Source organism: Oryctolagus cuniculus, chromosome 11, assembly GCF_964237555.1.
Source record: "Oryctolagus cuniculus chromosome 11, mOryCun1.1, whole genome shotgun sequence".
NCBI classification, from domain to species: Eukaryota; Metazoa; Chordata; class Mammalia; order Lagomorpha; family Leporidae; genus Oryctolagus; species Oryctolagus cuniculus.
The window spans coordinates 38,521,898-38,543,717 of NC_091442.1; the positions used below are offsets into that span (position 1 = coordinate 38,521,898).

A 21,820-nucleotide genomic window follows, 5' to 3' on the forward strand; every position below is an offset into this window, starting at 1 on the left:
AACTTGTTCATTAGATATTGAACAATCAATGGAAAGGTCTGATTAACTTTCATTTTACTGTCCTAAATAAATCCTGCTTTACCTAAAAACCAATGAAATTAATTGAAAACTTAAATTACATCACAAAAGTGATGAGAGGAGGCAAAAAAAAATCACTTAATATGTACATTCAACTCCAAAATCTGTTATTAAAGCAAAGGAGATGGAAACTATTTAGACAATATGCTTGTGAAAGTGAAGAGAAAGAGGCTTGGAACATCAAAAATATTGAGATCAAACAATGCCCCCAACTTCATTCAATATTCCAAAGATTAAGAGTCCCCTCTGATCATATCCAGGATTATCGCTTTAAAGTGATATTTATGAAACCTAGGTTACGATGTGTATTGAATCTGTCTTCTCACTGTAGGGTCTCCTCTTTTAATAAGCAACTTTCAATCATGTAGCTACTCAGTCAATCCATGGCATAAGCCAACTATAGCAAGTTAACACCAAGGAGTTAGCCACTTCATTCCAAAAGAAAGGTTTACCTTTCAAATATGATAATGAATAGCACCAACACAACTACCCCCTTTTCCTTCAATAGCAAAACTTTATTTAAAAGAGGTAATCACTTCATCACATATACCACAAGAAGCTATTGTTAAGTACTCTAATAACAAGAGGCCATGGCATTTTTTTTTCAGAAATGTAGATGCCAATTTGCAGAAATTACAGAAGACAGAGAAGCATGCTAAGCTGCGTGATGAATGTGTGGTCAGCAAAACTCAGATTGAAGGAAATGTCATAAACACAGTCTCACTGCCTATTCATATACACTTCAGTTACCACAGTTTAGTTTAAAAAAAAAATTCAGTTCCCCAACAACATGGTTCAAATTTCAGGTACCATGATATATTCAGTGAGTAATCACATAAAGTATAAACTCCATTACTAGCTTCTTAGTTCACAAACCACTACAAACATCAGACACACTTCATGATATGTGAACAGACACGTCTTTCAAAGTCTATCAGTGATGTGTCACCATGCACAAACAGCAAAGCATGTGGTTGTGTGGCCTCTTTGTTTCACAGTGATAAATCTACATATTTTACAAAAATTGATTATCAAAAGAGGGAACTTATTTCAAAGAGAGTGAAACAAAGAAACAAAAAAAAATGATAAGTGAAACTGAAATGAAAGACACACAGAGTTACAGAAGACATAAGTGGCAGTGGGAAATGTTGGACACCACCACCATTCAAGGCTTGAAGTATACAGCCAGAGGAATACAGCAAGGACAAGCAAACAAGGAAGGTAGTTTTGACAAGAAAGAAAAAGATACCCTGAAGGAAGTGATGCTAGCAAAAATGGCAACTAAAGTTACTGCAGGAGCTATTTTTATATCATTAGAAGCATAACGGATAAAATGTTGAAAGCTGATCCAGAATTTCAAAGAAGCATGAAAATTCAGCACAATGTCAAAAGTAGGCTCAACTGTACATCATAAATTATATATCAAGAAGGCAAAAAGAACAAACTTCTCTTGGTAAGTTTTTTTACAAAGAATGAAAGTTTCTTAATGCTTCTAATGCTTTAAATGACTGACAAAAAATCCATTTTATTTACTTTTTATTTTCATTTCCCTAAATATTTATAATCAACAGCAAGAATTTTTAAAACTCTTAACCAAAATCTTTAAAGGTCATGGAACAAACGTAATTTTTTTTGCCATAAAGACCACTCTGTAAGCAGGCATTGTAGTACAGCAGGTTAAGCCACTGCTTAGGATGCGTACATCCCATATTGACGTGCCTGGGTGCAAGTCCTGCCTCCACTTGCAAACTAGCTTTCTACTAAGGCACGCCCTGAAAGGCAGCACAAGATGGCTCAAACACTTGGCGTCCCTGCCACCCATGTGGGAGACCCAGATGGAGCTCCCTGGCTCCTGGCCTGGGTTTGGCTCGGATGCAGATGCAGATGCTGTAGGCATTTGAGGAATGAAACAGCAAACAGAAGATCTTTATCTGTCACTCTGCCTTTCAAATATAAATAAATAAAGTTTTTTAGAAAAAAAATATTTTTATTTATTTGAAAGAGTTACAGAGAGAAGTAGAGCCAGAGAAAGAGAGAGGTCTTCCATCCAGTGATTAATTCCCAATGACCACAATGACCAGAGCTGAGCTGATCTGAAGCCAGGACCCAGAAGTTTCCTCCAGGTCTCCCATGTGGGTGCAGGGGCCCAAGTTAGGCCATCTTCTACTGCTTTCCCAGGCCACAGCAGAGAGCTAGACTGAAAGAGGAGCAGCCGCATCTCAAACCAGCACCCATATGGGATGTCGGTGCTGCAGGCTGGGGCTTTAACCCACTGCCTCACAGCACCAGCCCCCATAAATAAACTTTTTTTAAAAAGACTACTTTGCAGGGTTTTAGAATGCATGGTCATTTTTATGGTTGGGGACTACTATGTAAAGTATGGGCTATGTATATACCATAAGAGGAAAGGGGCCAGCGCTGTGGCATAGCAGGTAAAGCGCTACCTGCAGTGCCAGCATTCCATACGGAAGTGGCTACTCCACTTCCAATCCAGCTCTCAAAGATCGGCCCACCTCTGGCCGTTGTGGCCATTTGGGAAATGAACCAGACCCCTCTCTCTCTCTGTCTCTGCCTCTACCTCTCTGTAACTCTGCCTTTCAAATAAATAAATAAATCTTTAGAAAGAGAGAGAAAGAAAATCCAGAAGAACTGGGTCTGCTCAGTGGAGAAAAAGAAAGTTAACAACTACCATTTTTATGTTACAATATAATATTAGAATTGAATAGTAATCTTTTCAAAAAAATAAGGATAAAACAGAATTTGTATCCTCATTTTTAACATTATACCTTAAAATCTACATATTCTGCATGTAGAGACAAAAATCTGTTTTTATTCAATTAACATGAAGACTCTAATAATTTATAGTAAGAAAGGACGTAGAAAGAAAGATGGCAAAAAACTCATCTCCATTTACATGACACACTATAAATTTCCTACCTAATAACCATGTGTCCACCCTCCTTTGATAAAAATAATAAATACCCCCTAGTCCCGGTCGGGGCGCCGGATTCTGTCCCGGTTGCCCCTCTTCCAGGCCAGCTCTCTGCTGTGGCCAGGGAGTGCAGTGGAGGATGGCCCAGGTGCTTGGGCCCTGCACCCCATGGGAGACCAGGAAAAGCACCTGGCTCCTGGCTCCTGCCATCGGATCAGCGCAGTGCGCCGGCCCCAGCGCGCCGGCCGCGGCAGCCATTGGAGGGTGAACCAACGGCAAAGGAAGACCTTTCTCTCTGTCTCTCTCTCTCACTGTCCACTCTGTCAAAAAAATAAAAAATAATAATAATAAATACCCCTTTTTGTTTGGGAAAACAATGTGTCCAGCCTCAAGTTATGAGCTATGAGAATAGTCATTATGATAATCTACTCTACTTCCCAGGATCCCTTGCAGCCAAGAACAGTCATGTGACAAAACTGGCCCATTGTCCCAATACCCCCTAAAAATTACTAAAGAGAAATCTGGGATGGGAAATTCCAAGAAACTTTTGCATCCAAGACAATGAAAGGACAAATACATCTAGCACTAGTTTCATCCCATCCTCCACAAATGCAGACGTGACGTCTAAAATTGGATTTGTCATATCACATCCATGCTTCAAAGGCATGAGAGAAAGACCCAAGATAATCCCAGATAGATTGGTCCTACATCACTGGAAAACTAAACTAATGCTAACAACCAACCACCTCCAGACTTCTTACGTGAGGAAGAGCCAAAGAGCAGAGGGACAAATGCAAATTTCTTAATCCACAGTCAGGTGTTCAATTATTTTGTAGCCAAAAGCATTCCATAGATTAACTCTTCTTAGTTTATTTTATTTTACATGGATGGCAGAGGTCCAAGTACTTAAGCCTTCTTTTGCTGCTTTCCAAGGTGCATTACAGGGAACTGGACAGGAACTAGAGCAGCTGGGACATGAACTGGTGCCCATAAGGGATGCGGGCATAGCAGGTGACTGCTTAACCTACTATGCCACAATCATTCTTATTTTAAATTAACCAAATGTAAATATAAAGGATCAAAGATTGAGAAAAAAAACACTAGTTTACTATGGCAACAAGATCATCAAAATAAGGAAATTCTTTCTTGTTTTAATTCTTATTTCTATCAGTACAGCTACACATCCCTTAATAGTGGGGTTACACTCCAAGAAATACATCATTAGGTAATTTCATCAATGTGCTAACATCATAGAGTGAACTTATAGGAACTAAAATAGTTACAATGTCATTAGATAATATACTCTTATGGAACCACAATTATACATGTGGTCTGTCCTGAATCAAAATATCCTTATCCAGCATAACTGGACTATGGTAATGTTTGTATGATTACTTTTTAAAAAATAAGAGCTATATGGGTCCAGTATTGTGGCACAGTGGGTTAAGCCATTGCCTGCAATGCTGGTATCCCACATGGGCATTGGTTGTAGTCCTAGTTGCTCCACTTCTGATCCAGCTCCCTGTTAATGGCCTGTGAAAGCTGTGAGGGATGGCCCCAGTGCTTGGGCCCCTACACCCATGTGGGAGACTTGAAAGAAGCTCCTGGCTTAGGCCTGACCCAGCCCTGGCTGTTGGGGCTATATGGGGAGTAAATCAGCAGATGGAAGATCACTCTCTATGTCTCTCCTCTCTCTGTAACTCTGCCTTTCAAATAAATAAATAAATCTTTAAAAGCTCTATGTAGGGGGCCGGCACTGTGGCTCACTTGGTTAATCCTCCACCTGCAGCACCAGCATCCCATAGAGGCGCCGGGTTCTAGTCCCAGTTGTTCCTCTTCCAGTCCAGCTCTCTGCTGTAGCCTGGGAGGGCAGTGGAGGATGGCCCAAGTGCTTGGGCCCCTGCACCAGCTTCAGATCGGCACAGCAGCCATTTGGAGGGTGAACCAATGGAAGAAAGACCTTTCTCTCTGTCTCTCTCTCTATCTAGCTCTACCTGTCAAGTAAATTTAAAAAAAAAAAAGCTCTATGTAGCACATACCATATTTCTACTGGATAGTAATATTCTAGTGGTTATATATCTAAATTCAGATTAGAGATATCATTATCATACATTAATTGTTAATATTTGAAATACCTCCTGACCTTTTCACTTGATTGTCTTCTTTTCTTTAGCTGAATGAAATCTGTTTCCACCCTTTCTGCCAGCTCTAGTTTCCTCTTGTTTCTTTTAAATGCAGCTAAACTGAATCCTATAAAAGAAACATTAAAAATAACATTTAAGAAATATTAGGGCAAAAGGACTAATAAGATATCCTGAAGAGCCTTCCTAAAACAAAATCCTTAAGGATATTGAATTAAAAGTTTAAAAAGTCTTTTCAGAGGTGGGGATTGGGCCTAGTGGTTAAGATGTTGGTTAAGACACCCATATCTCATATTAAAACACCTGGGTTCAACTTCCAACTTTGGCTCCTAAGTGCAGGTTCCTGGTAATGTGGACCCTGGGAGGCAGCAATGATAGCTCAAGTAACTGGGTTCCTGCCATCAACATGGCAGAATTGGATTGAGTTTCTGGCTCCCAACTTTGGTCATGGCCCAGCCACAGCCACTGGGAACATTTGAGGAATGAACCAACAGATGGGGGAACTCACATGCTCTCTCTCACTATATACATATATGCGTGCGTGCACACACACACACACACACAAACACACACGTATGTGTCTGCCACTCAAATAAATTTTATTATTTTTTATTATTATTTATTTGATAGAGTTAGACAGTGAGAGAGAAAGACAGAGAGAAAGGTCTTCCTTCCGTTGGATCACCACCCAAATGGCCGCTACGGCCGGAGCTATGCCGATCCAAAGCCAGGAGCTAGGTGATTCCTTCTGGTCTCCCATGCGGGTGCAGGGCTCAAGTACTTGGGCCATCCTCCACTACCTTCCTGGGCCACAGCAGAGAGCTGGACTGGAAGAGGAGCAACCGGGACTAGAACCCAGCACCCATATCGGATGCTGGTGCCGCAGGCAGAGGATTAAACAAGTGAGCCACGGCGCTGGCCCATAAATATTAAAGAGGTCATTTCAACATATTGTGAGCTAGTATGAGAATAAGAAACAATCTGGGACTGGCGCTGTGATGCAGCAGGTTAAAGCCCTGGCCTGCAGTGCCAGCATCCCATATGGATACCAGTTCAAGTCCTGGCTGCTCCACTTCCAATCCAGCTCTCTGCTATGGCCTGGGAAAGCAGCAGAAGATGGCCCAAGTCCTTGGACCTCTGCACCCGCATGGGGGACCTGGAAGAAGCTCCTGGTTCCTGGCTCCTGGCTCCTGGCTTCAGATTGGTGAAGCTGCAGCCATTGCAGCCATTTGGGGAGTGGACTGTAACTCTACCTCTCAAATAAATAAACAAAAGAAAAAAACAATCTAAGATTAAAAAATTGAAAAACATTCAAACTCAGATATAAGCAAGCACTGAAAGTAGACATTCCCCATCTACTAAAGCATGCCACCACCACTTGTGGTTTTTGAAGGTCTCCACGCAAAGGAGACAAAAGATGAAACTTAGGGACAATGTAGCATGAGAAAATATACTGGAAGTTTTCCACCACACACACACACACACACACACACACACACACGCACACACAAAAGGAAATTCCAATGATTGATATCCCCAGGGAATAGGATGACAAGAAAATGCCACTGGGCCAGCGCTATGATATAGCCGCTGTAATAAGCCACAGCCTGCAGTGCCGGTATCCCTCATGGGTGCTGGTTTGTGTCCCAGCTGCTCCACTTCCAATCCAACTTCCTGCTAATACACCTGGGAAAGTAGCAGAAGATGGCCCAAGTCCTTTGGGCCCCAGCATCCAAGTGGGAGACCTGGAAGAAGCTCCTGGATCCTGGCTTCAGAATGGCCTAGCCCTGGCCACTGCAGTCATTTTGGGAATGAACCAGCAGATTGAATATCTCTCTGTCTCTCCTCTCTCTCTAACTCTACCTTTCAAATAAATAAATAAATAAATAATTTTTTTTTTTAAAAAAAGCCACCATACACAAAGAAACAGAAAACTTGCAAGTCTCAAATTTGGATCTAAAAGTTTCCCCCAGTAAATCCACGACTAAAGAGAGTATTGGAAAATTCATGTTACTGTATAGCCTCAAGAAAACTAAACAAAAACACAAAACCAAACATGATCTTTGTGTAACAATGCTTCAACAAGCTCTCTGAACACAAATGCAAACCCTGGAAAAATGCATACATCCTAACCTACTCAGACCTCAAAGGATTCTCAGTGATTTGATTACCACATGCCCTTAGTTTAAAAAGAAAAATTCATAAAACACATGAAAAATGAATGACAAAAAAAATTTTTAAATAAGTCAGCCAAGTATCAGAAGTATATAATCTGATATTCAAAACTACCAGGATAATCAGATATAGAACAAAATATTTATGCTTTTTTATTTTTTTATTTTTAATTCACTTGAAAGATAGAGTTACAGAGAGAGAGATATCTACCATCCACTGGTTCACTCCCCAAATGACTGTAATGGCCAGAGCTGAGCTGATCCGAAGCCAGAAGCCAATAGCCTCTTCTGGGTCTCCCATGTGGGTACATGGGTCCAAGGACTTGGGCCATCTTTTACTGCTTTCCCAGGTCATACCAGAGAGCTGGATCAGAAATGGAGCAGCCGCGACTCAAATCCAGCATGCATATGGGATGCCCGGCGACACAGGCTGGGGCTTTAACCCACTATGCCACAGTGCCAGCCTCAGAATATAATATTTGTTTATGCTCCAATAAATGATAGGCATATACCAAAAATATGACTGAAGAGCAAAAGATGACAAAATGACTAGGGTAGACTTGAAGAAGCAAACCGAGCTTCTTCAAAAACAGAAATATGGGGCTGCTGTTGTGGTATAACGGGTTAAATCCACAGCCTGCAGTTCCAGTATCCCATATGGGCACCGTTTTGTGTCCCTGACACTCCACTTCCAACCCAGCTGCCTGCTAATGTGCCTGGGAAAGCAGTGGATGATGGTTCAAGTCCTTTTGCCCCTGCACCCACGTAGAAAACCTGGATGGAGCTCCTGGCTCTAGCTTGGCCCAACCCCTGCCAATGCAGCCATTTGGGAAGTGAACCAGCAAATGGAACATTTCTCTTTATATCTCCCCCTCTCTCTAACTCTGCCTTTCACATAAATAAATCTTTATTTTAAAAACATAAATATATATAATAATCAAAATTATAAAACCTTACATATAGATTTTAATAGTCTTTAGATACAGCTTATTAAATTTGATGAATAAGAAAAATGACAAACTGGAACATAACACTACAGAGGTTACTGAAGTTTTCTGATAACAGCAGACTAAGTAACTGAAGTAAATCTCCAATTACCAAATTAAAATTCAATTGATAAAATATGGAAAATACTACCTTAAAAACATTACAAGAACTACCAAGCTAAATTCAAGGAATTATCTGAGGACTAAAGTTGTCATTTCACTGTGAGTATTTGCCAACATTAGTACATACAAGTTAGGTTAACTGGCATCAAGGAGAGGTAAAGGACAAGTCCAGGGCCCATTAAAGATTGAGACGTAACAGAAACTAAGCTAGGAATGGGCTAATTAACAGAGACTAAGCTAATACCCTCATGGAAAGGCTGATTCAAAACTCAGTCAGTCCATCCAACCCTGTATCCCAACATGAGGCAAGATTATTCTAAATCATAGCAGAGCATAGGAGGAAGATGAGGATGAAAGGATTGGAAGGGTTGGGGGGAAACTCTGAGAATTTTTGGTCTGTTTAAGGCCCTTGCACTGGTTTGAAAATATACACCTTGTGAAGTCCCAGAAGAAGAAACAAAGAGAGGTCTAATTTGAAGAAAGAATGACTGAAAACTTGTTACATTTGATGAAAAACATAAATATCAATATCCAAGAGCACAATGAACTAAAAGCAGGAAAACTCAGATACCAGTACACATTATAATCAAACTGTCAGAAAGTAAAGACAGGGGCTAGCATTGTGGCTTAGAGTTAACCTGTCACCCACAGCATTGGCTTGAGTTTCAGCTGCTCCACTCCTGATCCAACTACCTGCTAGTGTGCCTGGGAAAGCAGTAGAGGATGGCCCAAGTGCTTGGGCCCTGCACCCTCATGAAAGACTAGGAAGAAGATTCAGTCTGACCCAACCCTAGTCACTATAGCCATTTAGGGAGTGAACCAGCAGATGGAAAATCCCTGTCTCTCCCTTTCTATCTATAACTCTGCCTATCAAATAAATAAATCTTTAAAATAAATAAAGACCAAAGACAAAGAGGGTCATTATAGAAGATCATCACACACTGGGGACCCCAATAAAAATAAAAACAAATTTCTTATCAGAAACTTTGGAGGCCAGAGGCATTGGTTTATTAATTAAAAGTGCTGACTATACAGAAAGAAAACCACTCTTAAGCACATCACATTAAACTGCCTCAGCAGCTGGGAGCTGTCTCTCTACTTCTCTCTTTGAATCTCTGTTTCCACTCCCTCCCTCTCAAATAAAGAAAAACAATTTTTAAAAAATCAACAGTTCCTCCTTCTTCCCTCTATCCCCATTTCCCTCTGTCATTCTGCCTTTCAAGTAAATACAAATAAACTTAAAAAACAGATCGCTGTATCACTTAACTTTAAAATGCATTTATTTATGCAGAGAACATATCTTGCTACTCATTTATGTAAATTCTAAGAAACCTGTGCTATACTATATTTTTCTTGCTACGAACAAAATATTGTTGTACAGTCAAAAATATTTTTGTCATTCTGCAAAATCTAGTAATAGCCATTTTGCAACTCTTTTACATAAATATTGTAAAGTAAAATTGGCAGGCTAAACATGAATTTACTCCCACATCCTACTAAAACCAAAAAGAAATTCAAGAAACAAAAAGGTTTAAATAGGCAAAGTAGAGATGACAGTAATGATGATAATGATAAGAGTAATTACAATATAATTTTAGGAAATGGTAAGTAATTGAGAAAGAAAGCAGAACCCTGATGTCTGGAAGCCAGGACACTTTTGCCAGAGAAATATCAGAAGAGCTCAGAATAGAAAGCACTTGCTATCTCTGAAAGCCAGGCTGGGATTAAAAACAGGAGAACTGTGGCCAGGGCTGTGGTGTAGAAAGTTAAACCTCCACCTGCAGTGCCAGTATTCCATATGGGCACTGGTTTGAGTCTTAGCTGCTCTACTTCTGATCCAGTTCCTTACTAATGAACCTGGGAAAGCAGTGGAAGATGACCCAAATTTTTGGGCCCCGTACCAATGTGGGAGATCCAGCAGAAGCTCTTGGCTCCTGGCTTCCGCCTGGCTCAGCCCTGGCAACTGGGGTCATTTCAGAAGTGAACCAGCAAACAGAAGATATATTTATCCCTTTCTCTCTCTCTCTTTCCATCTGTATCTCTGCCTTTCAAATAAAATTTTTTTAATTAATTAAAAAAAAAAAACAGGAAAACTAGCACAAAATGTCAATAAGGAATATCTACCTAGATACCCAAATCCACTTCTCATGCTTATGAAAATATGAAGTTTACTCTTCTGAGATTTTGAATCAGATAGGCCCCAAATTAATGGAAATCAGGAAGAGCTGGTTTCAGGGCATGCAGCAGGTTTCACTAAAAAAGAAGGTTTACATAAAAGTCTGAAAAGGGAGAGGTCAGCCCTCCAGCCCCTTCCCTTGGTCTGTAACCAATATACTGGCTATTGTCCTGCTGGAGCTGAGAGATTTCTGATAGATCCAAAACAAAAAAACACAGAAGATTCTGCCAGAACAACAGCTAGAAGATTCCCCCAACAAAAACACCTGGTCCTATAACCCACTTTGAGGTCAACAAGATCTGCCCTCACTCACAAAGCTTATATGGCTTATAATTGCCCCACAAATGAATTGTGAAAACAGCAGGGGGCCAGTGCTGTGGGACAATAGGCTCAGTCTCCACCTGCAATGCCAGAATCCCATATGGGCGCTGGTTCTAGTCCCAGCTGCTCCTCTTCTGATCCAGCTCTCTGTTATGGCCTAGGAAAGCAGCAGAGGATGGCCCAAGTCCTACTTAGCTTTTCTCCAGAAATTCTTGCCAATTTACATTTGAACCTACAATGCACACATACTGGCAGTGATGTTATTTAACTCTTTCACATATAAAAAGGGAACATTAACATGTACTATTTTAATTCCAATTTCTCTACTGGTTATGTTATGATATCTATATAAGACTTTTGACTACTTTTCTATTTGGCTATTATTCTACTTGTGTGGTTTTTAATCTGGTAAACTTCTTCATAGATTAAGGATGTTTATCACTTTGTCATATTTGTGACAAATGTTTTTCAGTTTTAACTGTTTTTCAGTTATGTGTCACAGTTTTGCTTTTTATTCCACTTGTATTTGAACCTAAAAAGCCCTTCCTCTGCTCAAGAACTGTTACAAATGTTAACCTGTGGAAGAGGACTTTTGGAGGAGCAGTTAAGACCCCTACATCAGATATTTGAGTGCCTAGGTTAAAGTCCCAGCTCCATTTCTGAGTTCAGCTTCCAGCTAACGCTCATTCTGGGAGGCAGTGGGTGATAACTTAAGAAATTACGTATTTGGCATACATGTGGGAGACCCAAATTGAGTTCCAGGCTCCTGGCTTCCATCTGGCCCAGCCCTGGTGTTATGAGAGTAAACCAGTAGATGAAAGACCTCTGTCTCTGCATCTCAAATAAATTTTAAAATTTGTTAAAAAATTTTTTTAAAATATTAACCATGTTAGCCTTCTCTCTCTGTAGTTTTTAAAACTATAGTTTTATTAGTAATAATTGTTTTATGTAACCTAAAAAGAATCTTAAAGCAATACTTCTATAAAAGCATGATAAAGCAACAGAGAGACATCAAGAAACATTTCAACATGTAAGCTTCCTTCCTTAAATATCTACTGCAGGGTCATAACAGAAACAATGTAACACTTTCAGGCATATATGTTCATATGACTTAATTTTTTAAAAGTTTTTACTCACTTGTAGTCATGATGTTAGGAGGGCAAGAGGGTATTCCATGATCTACTGCCCATCTGTAGGCTCCTTCTCCAACTAAAAAGCTAACAGAAAAATCATTCTTTTAAAAATTTACAGTGTCACCTTCCACATATTCAATAAATATTGTAAATAAACTTTAAAAAATTCTGCACAGACATAATTCTAGATTTATTTCAAAATAATACACGACTATATGGTCAAAAATTCTATGAACTTTTCCTCAAATCAGAAATACTATAGTATTATTTGTAATAACAAATAAGTAAAAATGTAACATAACAAAAAAGTAAAAATGGTGACTTCCCACATGGAAAATACTAAGATTTATCTTGGATCAACATGGTTCTCAGTTAATGTAACAAGATCTATTTAATAAGGTTAAGTGTCTAAGATTAAGGGTTGGCATTGTGACAGAGCAGGTTAAGTTACAGCCTGTGATGCTGGCATCTCATATGAGCACTGGTTCCAGTCCTAGCTCTCTCATTTCTGATCCAGCTCCCTGCTGATGCCCCTGGGGAGGTAGTGGAGGCTGTCCAAAGTACTTGAGCCCCTACCAGCCATGTGGAAGACCAGAATGGAGTTCCAGGCTCCAGGTTTCAGCCTGGCCCAGTCCTAGCAGTTGCAGTCATCTGGGGAGTGAACCAGATGATAGAAGTTCTCTCTCACTCTCTCTCCCTCTCCTCCTCTCTATAACTCTGCCTTTCAAACAAATGTTAAAAAAAAAAATCTAAGATTAAATAAATATCTTCAGATTTGGTATTTTTCCCTAGTAGAATACTTTGATCCACCCCAAATATGTAGATATTATCTAGAGATATCCAAACATAATGATATGATTGCATTTCTAAGACTTGATGCAAGAAAAATGTACACATAACCCTTAGAATTATCTTTACTGTGGTAAGAAAAGAACTATGGTATGTCCCAAAAGCCCTAATCTGCACGTTTTAATGTAAAATGGTGAACAATAACTATAAAAGAGTTATTTTCAAGATAATTAACTACCCCACTCTCTTAAGTAATTTGAGTAAGCAAAGAGTCATAACAAGCAGTTACCATAATAAATCACTTCATCTTCTTCCACAGACACTTCTCAAAAGATTTCAGCTAGCTAGAAATGGATTCCTTGAACTTATGCCTACTTGCGAAGTTTCCCACTCTGTCTTTTGTTTCTCTTCTTCTAATTATTCCAACGGTAAAAACTCACAGTTAAACACACAGAAGCCTTAAGATTTAATCATTAATAGGAAGACTAGTTACAGAATGGCAAAATTAAATCTAAGTATACCCTGAGACACTTATTCAAATGGTCCCAACAAGAAACTAAATGATTGATCACAAGTAACTGCTTGCCAATATACATTTAGTTGGAAATGGGGAGACTATTGAAAAAAAATGAGGGCTAGTAATAAACAACTTTAGTTCTTCAAATCTCTTTTTAAAAATTTAAGAGATTCTGAAAATAAATAAGTTTTTCCTACTCTTGTTCCAAATGAAGATCACTGGCAAGGAAAAGCCAGTAGATAAAGTTCAAATGTTAAAATTACAGAAATAAAAACTTAGATGCATATTTGAGTTGTCCTGATGGCATTTTGAGTTCTTCCTTCTTCTAGAAAAAGAATTTGATAAAAGAAATAATTTATTTTCATGTGAAGATTTAAGAGATGCTAAAACAGTACACTAAATTATCAACACAGAAGTTTATAACTGACTCTAACATTGTCAGCACTCTCATTACTTATTTTGGATTTAATTCTAGTATCTGCAGCATTCTGATAAATATCTTAGCTTTATTTTTCACTTCTCCACAATTCATAGGTTTGATTCTAAAGGAAATCAATTTACTCTTGTGTACTCTGCAAGTTTTTCTCATATATTAAGCATTTTAAAATATTCATAGGAAAGTGGACATTTGGAAGTCATTTCACAGGTAAACATACCAAATACCTGACCTTTCCTTACTACCAAAAATTATTGTGTAGGGCCGGCACTGTGGCTCACTAGGCAAATTCCCTCATGTGCTCAAATATTCCTCTTTAGTGAAGTTTGTCTAAAAATACACCCAAACACACTATATTCCCCTACCCATTGCTCCCCATCTCCCTCAACCTGCTCTTCTTACACTGTTTTTTTTCTACCTTCTAACATACTACATACTTGATAATTTATTAATATAATATTGAATATTATATCTGTTGACTTATTTCTGTTTCTAACTTATAAACTGTAAGCTTCATAAAGGTAAGACCTTTGGTTTTTCATCTATAAATTTCAAGCATTTCAGAATAATTCTTGAAGAGTACTAAACTTTACATAAACATTATCAAAATATTAAACAGAATTTAAAACTTAGAATGTCAAACCTCCCTAAAGGATAGCACTATATTTGTGTTATACTCAGTTTAATTTACATTTAAGTAGGTCTAAAATATTAGGAAACAAAAAGCAACAACAAGCTACTGAGACCAGCACTAAGGTGGGGGTGATTATAGCACTCAACAAGCTGAGCTGCGAGTATGATCCCAAATATCTACAGAGCAAAACACAGTGAAAGGGGCTATCTGAACAAAGATTCGTATGATGATGGGAACTAACAAGCTTAAAGATGAGAATCATCCACTTTCAAGGAACTATGTCTCTAAAATCACTCTAAAAGTGTTAAACTTAGTGATTCAGAAACTCTCGAGGATCCTCAGAGACTGCAAAAATCAAAATGTACTATTTTGAATAAGAGAAATATAGGACAAAATAATAGCTAGTTTTTAGGACTTCAAACTGTATCTGAGGCCGGTGCTATGGCGCAGTAGGTTGATCTTCCGCCTGCAGCACCAGCATCCCATATGGGCGCGTTTCTAGTCCCAGCTGCTCTACTTCCAACCCAGCTCTCTGCTGTGGCCTGGGAAATCAGTAGAAGATGGCCCAAGCACTTGGGCCCCTGCACCCACATGGGAGACCTGAAAAAGCTCCTGGCTTTGGACAGGCTCAGTTCCGGTCATTGTGACCATTTGGGGAGTGAACCAGCGGATGGAAGACCTCTCTCCCTCCCTCCCTCCCTCTCTTCCTATATGTAACTCTACGTCTCAAATAAATTTAAAAAAAAAAAAAAACTGCTATGTGTTTTGTCTATCACTTCATCTATTATAAGTGAGGAGCCTTCAAAAAGATCATGGAAAATGTGTATTATGAAGAAACTGTATTTGGATTTCAAAAAAATCTTATACCAAAATAAACTTATCTTTTAATTCCATTTCCCATTTGTGATACCCAAATATAAAACTGAAAATAGGCAAATTAGGCTATGATTATTCAAACTTTATAGACACAAAGTACAAATAAAGAATAATTTGCTATATTTGGAATTCATATATAACAACCAAATTAAATAGTAAGAAGAGAACTTTTTCTATAATTGTTTATTAGAGAAATTTTCAAACATGTATAACTGTTATGACCTGAATGTTTATGTTCCCTCCAAAATTCATATTTTGAAATCCTAACCAATGGCAAAAGGAAGACCTTTCTCTCTTTCTCTCTCACTGTCCACTCTGCCTGTCAAAAAAAAAAAAAAAAAAAAAAAAAAGGAGGTGAGGCCTTTTGTACATGTGATTAGGTCATGAGGGGAGATGCCTACTAAATGGAATCAGCGCCCTTAAAAAAGCAGGCTACCCCAAATGCCTATCCCAGAATTTTTTTTTTTGTAAACTACTACATTTTTATAGTGAAATTCCAGGTAAGTGAGAGATTTCTACTTCAAGATGAGATAGAGTAACAGGGAGTAATTTATCCTCTTGCCCAAACCAATGGAAAAAAGAAAAAAAAGACAAAATACAGAAAGCAACAATTAAATATTAAACTTCAGGCAATATAGAACAGTAATCCTTGAGAGAAAGGGAACAACATAAATGCTACGACTGATTGTTTTACTGCAATTATTACTCATTACCACCTAGATAGCTTCTGAAAGGACCCAGCACAAGAGTCCAGCAGTCTCTCTGCATTGAAGAAACAAACCTAGGCATCCAGAGATGCCAAAGTTCACAAGAAAAGTACCAGATCAGGGGCAAGAGTCTCAGTGAGTAAATGAGTAAATGCCTGCAATGCCTGCACCACATATGGGAGCCATTTCAAGAACCAGCTACTCTACTTCCGATCTAGCTCCTTGCTAATGCACCTGGGAAAGCAGCAGAAGATGGCCCAAGTACTTGGGCCCCTGTACCCACATGGGAAACCCAGAAGAAGCTCCTGGCTCCTGGTACGGCATGGCCCGGCCCCAGCCATTATGGGCCATTTCAGGAGTGAGCCAGTGATGGAAGGTATCTCTCTCTTTCTCTCTCCTTCTCTTCTTCTCTCTCTGTAACTCCAACCTTCAAATAAATAAAATAAATCTTTAAAAAAAAAAAAAAATACCAGAGAGGAGAGAGCTACAAACAGAAAGCACTCCAGAAATCTGTAGGCAGTATTCCTCTGGTCTTCAACTGAGTAGAGATCCATGCAAGTTTAAGGGGCAATTTCTCGCCGGCGCCGTGGCTCTCTAGGCTAATCCTCCACCTAGCGGGGCACCAGCACACCGGGTTCTAGTCCCAGTCGGGGCACCGGATTCTGTCCCGGTTGCCCCTCTTCCAGGCCAGCTCTCTGCTGTGGCCTGGGAGTGCAGTGGAGGATGGCCCAAGTCCTTGGGCCCTGCACCCCATGGGAGACCAGGAGAAGCACCTGGCTCCTGCCTTCGGATCAGCGCTGCACTGGCCGCAGAGCGCCAGCCACGGCGGCCGTTGGAGGGTGAACCAACAGCAAAGGAAGACCTTTCTCTCTGTCTCTCTCTCTCGCTGTCCACTCTGCCTGTTCAAAAAAAAAAAAAAAAAAAAAAGGCAATTTCTCAAAGTATTGGAATGAATAAGCTGAAACTTCTAAAGGAAACAATCCTCAGGTACAGACAGGGCCAGGAACAGCTCCTGCTCTCCCCAGCCAAGGTAAAAAGACACATACTGGGTACATCTGTTAGAGTAATCCAAAAGGTTTTACCTCAATAGCAAGGCAAAATTAGCTCAAGGCCAAATGCATCTCTAGTCTCATGTAACAAAGCTTAAAATAAAACCAGAAAGAATCAAACAGTTTTTAAATGAGTTAACCACATCCTAGGATAAAGTTCAAGAATATTTGATAAACTACAAAAATATACAGCACCAAAAAAGGCAAAATGCAAAATGTCTGAAATCCAATAAAACATTACTAAGCATGCCAAAAGCAGGAAAATAGAACCTATAATGAGAAAAATAACTTACGACAACAACCCAAAAATAACAAAGATGATAGAATTAGTAAATGAAGATATTGAAGCAGTTGTTGTAACTGTATGCACATGTTCAAGAAGCTATAGAAAAGATTAAACATGGTAAGTAGATACATGGAAGACATTTTTAAACTTCTGGAGATTAAAATTAAAATTTCAGAAATGAAAAATAAACTGGATAGGATCAGTAGGTAATAAGACACTGTAGAAAAATAATTAGGGAACTTGCAACCACAACAATGAAAACTATTCAAAATGAAGCAAGAATAAAAAAAGTAAATAAACCACCAATGATTTTCAGGACTACTATAAGAGGCTAAAAACATAATGTATAATCAAAGCCCAGAAGGATAGCAGAGAGGGGAGAAGGGGGAGTCAGAAAAAATATCTGAAGAAATAATAGCCAAAGTTTGCCAAATTTTATATCCCTACAAATCCAACAAACAAATCCCTACAAATCCAATAAACCAAAACCTAAGACATTACAAGAAAATCATAAACCAGTATTACCTTAGAATTACGGTGTAAAATTATTTATAAAATATTAACAAATTGAAGCTAATATTAACAATATATAAAAAGGATAATATATTATGACCAACTAGAAACTTTCTCAACATGATAAAGAGTACCTGTCATAAATTTACAGCAACCAGCACACTTAAGATTAACCAAATATTTCTCCCCTAAGGTCACAAACAACTCAAAGATGTACACTTTCATACTTCATTCCTTGTAGCTTACAGCCAATGCGGAAGGAAGGGAGGGAGGGAGGGAGGGAGGGAGGGAGGGAGGGAGGAGGGGAGGGAGGGAGAAAGGGAAGGAGGGAGAAAGGGAGGGAGGGAGATGGGGAGGGAGGGAGAAGGGGAGGGAGGGAGAAAGGGAAGGAGGGAGAAAGGGAGGGAGGGAGATGGGGAGGGAGGGAGAAGGGGGGAGTGGAAGGGAGGAGAGGAAGTAAAAGAAATCCAGATTGGAAAGAATTAAAAAAAATCTTAAGAACAGACTACCAAAACAAAAAAATTACTCACATTTCTATGTGCTAGCAACATAAATTTGGAAATTAACATGTTTAAATATACCATACCACTGACTATAGCATAAAAAAAAAGACCTAGGAATACATACAGTAATAGTTGTGTAAGACCTATACACCGGAAACCATAAAATACCATTAAGAGAGTTTGATGTAGTCCTTAAAAAATGGATATACTGGAATCCTAATCAAAATTCCAGCAAGCTATCTACCAAAAAGCCTAAGCTAATTCTAAAATTCATATGGAAATATAATATATCAAAGCAATTTTGAAAACAAAGAATAAAGTTGAAGAACTATGTGTATGAGAAAAATCAGACAGCTAGTCACAAACTAGCATTACTATATGACATTAGTGAAGAGGTAGCCCTCACTATTTCCCATATATTTTCTCCTTATAAAAATAATAAGATATTGCACATGTTCCCTTTGAAAACTGCTTCATCTGGATCCATCTTTCTGCCTCCTTTAAGATGAGTTTGGTTTCTTCTTTGCAAATAGTTCTTGCACATCAATGTATATATTTTCATAGCCTTAGAAAAGCAGAATATTATATATATTGTAATCGCATAAAGGAATCTATGGAAAGGAGAGAGGTTCTAAGTCATAATTATTACCTAAATGTGGAGCAGAAATGGGGTCAAGTTGAGAATATAGGGCATTGGAAGGGCAAGGATTTCAATAGAAAGGGTTCAGTCTAGGCAGCTTCCAATGTTTTAGTGATGTTTTATTTATTAACCTGGGTGGTAGGAAAACAGGTGTGCATCACATTACATTCTAATTTTTTAAGAAAAGATACATTAAACCAAACATACCACCAGCAAATTGATTTTTTAAACTATTATGTGAAGATCTGCTAAGAATTGAAATGTATTCACTCAAAACTTCATATGCTAAAACCCTAGCCTCCAATTTGATATGCAGAGTTTCTTTGGAAGGTAAAGTTAGAAGAGATCATGAACGTAGGGCTCTCATGATGGGATTGGTGTGTGAAAAGAGACATCTCTATCTATTTCTCTATTTCTCTCTATCTCCTTATCTCCCTCCCTCCTTCCCTCATCTCCATGTCTCAACTCTTTCACTTCTACCGGCAATGTGAAGACTCAAGGAAGAAGCAACCATTCTGCCCCTTATAAGAAGCCAAACAAGCTAGAACTCTGATCTCGGACTTCTCAACCTCTAAAACTATGAGAGATAAATTATGTTGTTAAATCACCCTATCTACCTTAATTTGTTATGGTAGCCAAGTACATTATTATCTACACTGTTATATACAAAAGTATATGTTTTTTTTAATCCCACAGGGTATTGAACAATAAGACTAGAAAATGGTTTATTTAGCCACTGGAGGGCATTTAAGTTTTTATAGTTTTATACCCTGTAAGGAGCACTGCCATGTGCTGCACAAACCTTCTATATACATGTATGGGTCTTTTTTCTTAAGATAGACTTGCTAGGGACTGGGGCTGTGGTGCAGCAAGTAAAACCACTGCCTGCAGTGCCAGCATTCCATATAGGCACTGGTTCAAATCCTGGCTGCTCCATTTCAGATCCAGCTCTCTGCTATGGCCTAGGAAAGCAATACAAGATGGCCCAAGTCCTTTGGGCCCCTGAACCTCTATGGCAGACCCAGAAGAAGCTCCTGGCTCCTGCTTTAGAATCAGCACAGCTCCAGCTGTTACAGCCATCAGGGGAGTGAGCCAGAGGATGGAAGACACCTCTCTCTCTCTCTCTCTCTCTGCCTCTCTCTGCCTCTGCCTCTGCCTCTCTGTAACTCTGCCTTTCAAATAAATAATCTTAAAAAAATAAATAAAATGTGCCGGCGCCGTGGCTCAATAGGCTAATCCTCCACCTGCAGCACCAGCACACCGGGTTCTAGTCCCAGTCGGGGTGCCGGATTCTGTCCCGGTTGCCCCTCTTCCAGGCCAGCTCTCTGCTATGGCCCGGGAGTGCAGTGGAGGATGGCCCAGGTGCTTGGGCCCTGCACCCCATGGGAGACCAGGAGAAGCACCTGGCTCCTGCCTTCAGATCAGCGTGATGCGCCGGCCGCAGCGCGCCGGCCGTGGCGACCATTGGAGGGTGAACCAACAGCAAAAGGAAGACCTTTCTCTCTGTCTCTCTCTCTCTCACTCTCCACTCTGCCTGTCAAAAATAAAATAAATAAATAAATAAAATGTTTAAAAAGACAGTCTTGCTAGAATACACAAAATGCATGTTTTCAATTTTTACATTAAAAATTATACCAAAAAGTATCAGCAGGCTGTATCAGTTCATATTCCCACCATTAGAAGAAAAAAATCTGTTTTTCTGTACCCTCAACAATATTAAATATTATTGGTCCTTGTTAATTTTGCTATATCAATAAGGCAAAAATCTTAACGTAATTCCTTGATCAAAATTATGATGGGCACCTTTTCATGTATGTATATGCTCCAATTACTTTCTTTTCCATAAACTATGTGTATCTTTTACCACTTTTTAAAATTTAGAATACCTCTTTTCAATTTTATTTTATTTATTTGAGTGGCAGAGAAAAAGCTCTCTCATCAATTGGTCCACTCAACAAATGGCCACAAAAGCCAGGGCTGGCCAGGCCAAAGCCAGAAGCCAGAAGTTTCATCCACACAAGGACTTGGGCCATCTTCCACTGCTTTCCCAGGCATATTAGCAGAGAGCTGGATCGGAAGCAGAGTACCTGGTGCTCAATCTGGAGCCCGTATGGGACGCTGGCATTACAGGCAGCAGCTTTACCTGCTTTGCCACAGCACAGTAATACCCTCCCCCCATTTTTTACCTTAAGATTTTTGCTACTTCATTATCATTAACATAACCTCCTTTTTTCTTTTTTTTTTTTTTTAGATTTATTTATTTATTTGAAAGGCAGAGTTACAGAGATGCAGAGGCGGGGGCGGGGGTGGGCTTCCATCTGCCGGTTCACTCCCCAAATAGCTGCAAGGGACAGAGCTAGGCCGATCCTTTTTTCTCACAATGATTTGAGATGACACTGTTATCATATGTTCTGCCTACTGATCTTTTTAAGCTATCCTGATATAAACTGTTTTAATTATTAGAGTACACTAAAGGCATACCTTATTGTATTTGCTTCACTTCAATATAAATCAGAGACACTGTGTTTTTTACAAATTAAAGGTTTGTGGCAGGGGCCTCATTGTGGAACAGTGGGTAAAGATGCTGCCTGTAACACCATAAGAGCACAGGTTCACATCCTGGCTGCTCCACTTCTGATTTGGTTCCCTGCTAATGTGCCTGGGAAAGCAATAGAAGATGGTCGAGGTACTCTTGTCCCTGCCACCCATGTGGGAAAGCAGATGGAGTTCCTGGCTCCTGGTTTCAGTCTGTCCCAGACCTGGCTGTTGCGGCCATTTGGGGAATGTACTAGCTGATGGAAGATCT

The 21,820-nt window shown here is 39.4% G+C and overlaps 1 protein-coding gene across 26 annotated transcripts in view; it reads right to left on the minus strand.

Annotated features, from left to right (window-relative positions):
* Positions 1-21,820, minus strand: part of TASP1 (taspase 1) — a 504,811-nt gene that overhangs the window by 407,785 nt on the left and 75,206 nt on the right. For all 26 annotated transcript variants that reach the window (XR_011379999.1, XR_011380001.1, XR_011380000.1 and 23 more), the window contains 2 exons: positions 12,069-12,148; positions 5,154-5,260 (listed from right to left, as the gene is read on the minus strand). Coding sequence is in view for 14 of the 26 variants with exons in the window: in XM_070052103.1 (XP_069908204.1) it covers positions 5,154-5,260; positions 12,069-12,148 (187 nt within the window). In the remaining 12 variants the exon portion in view is untranslated. The remainder of the gene's footprint in view (positions 1-5,153; positions 5,261-12,068; positions 12,149-21,820) is intronic.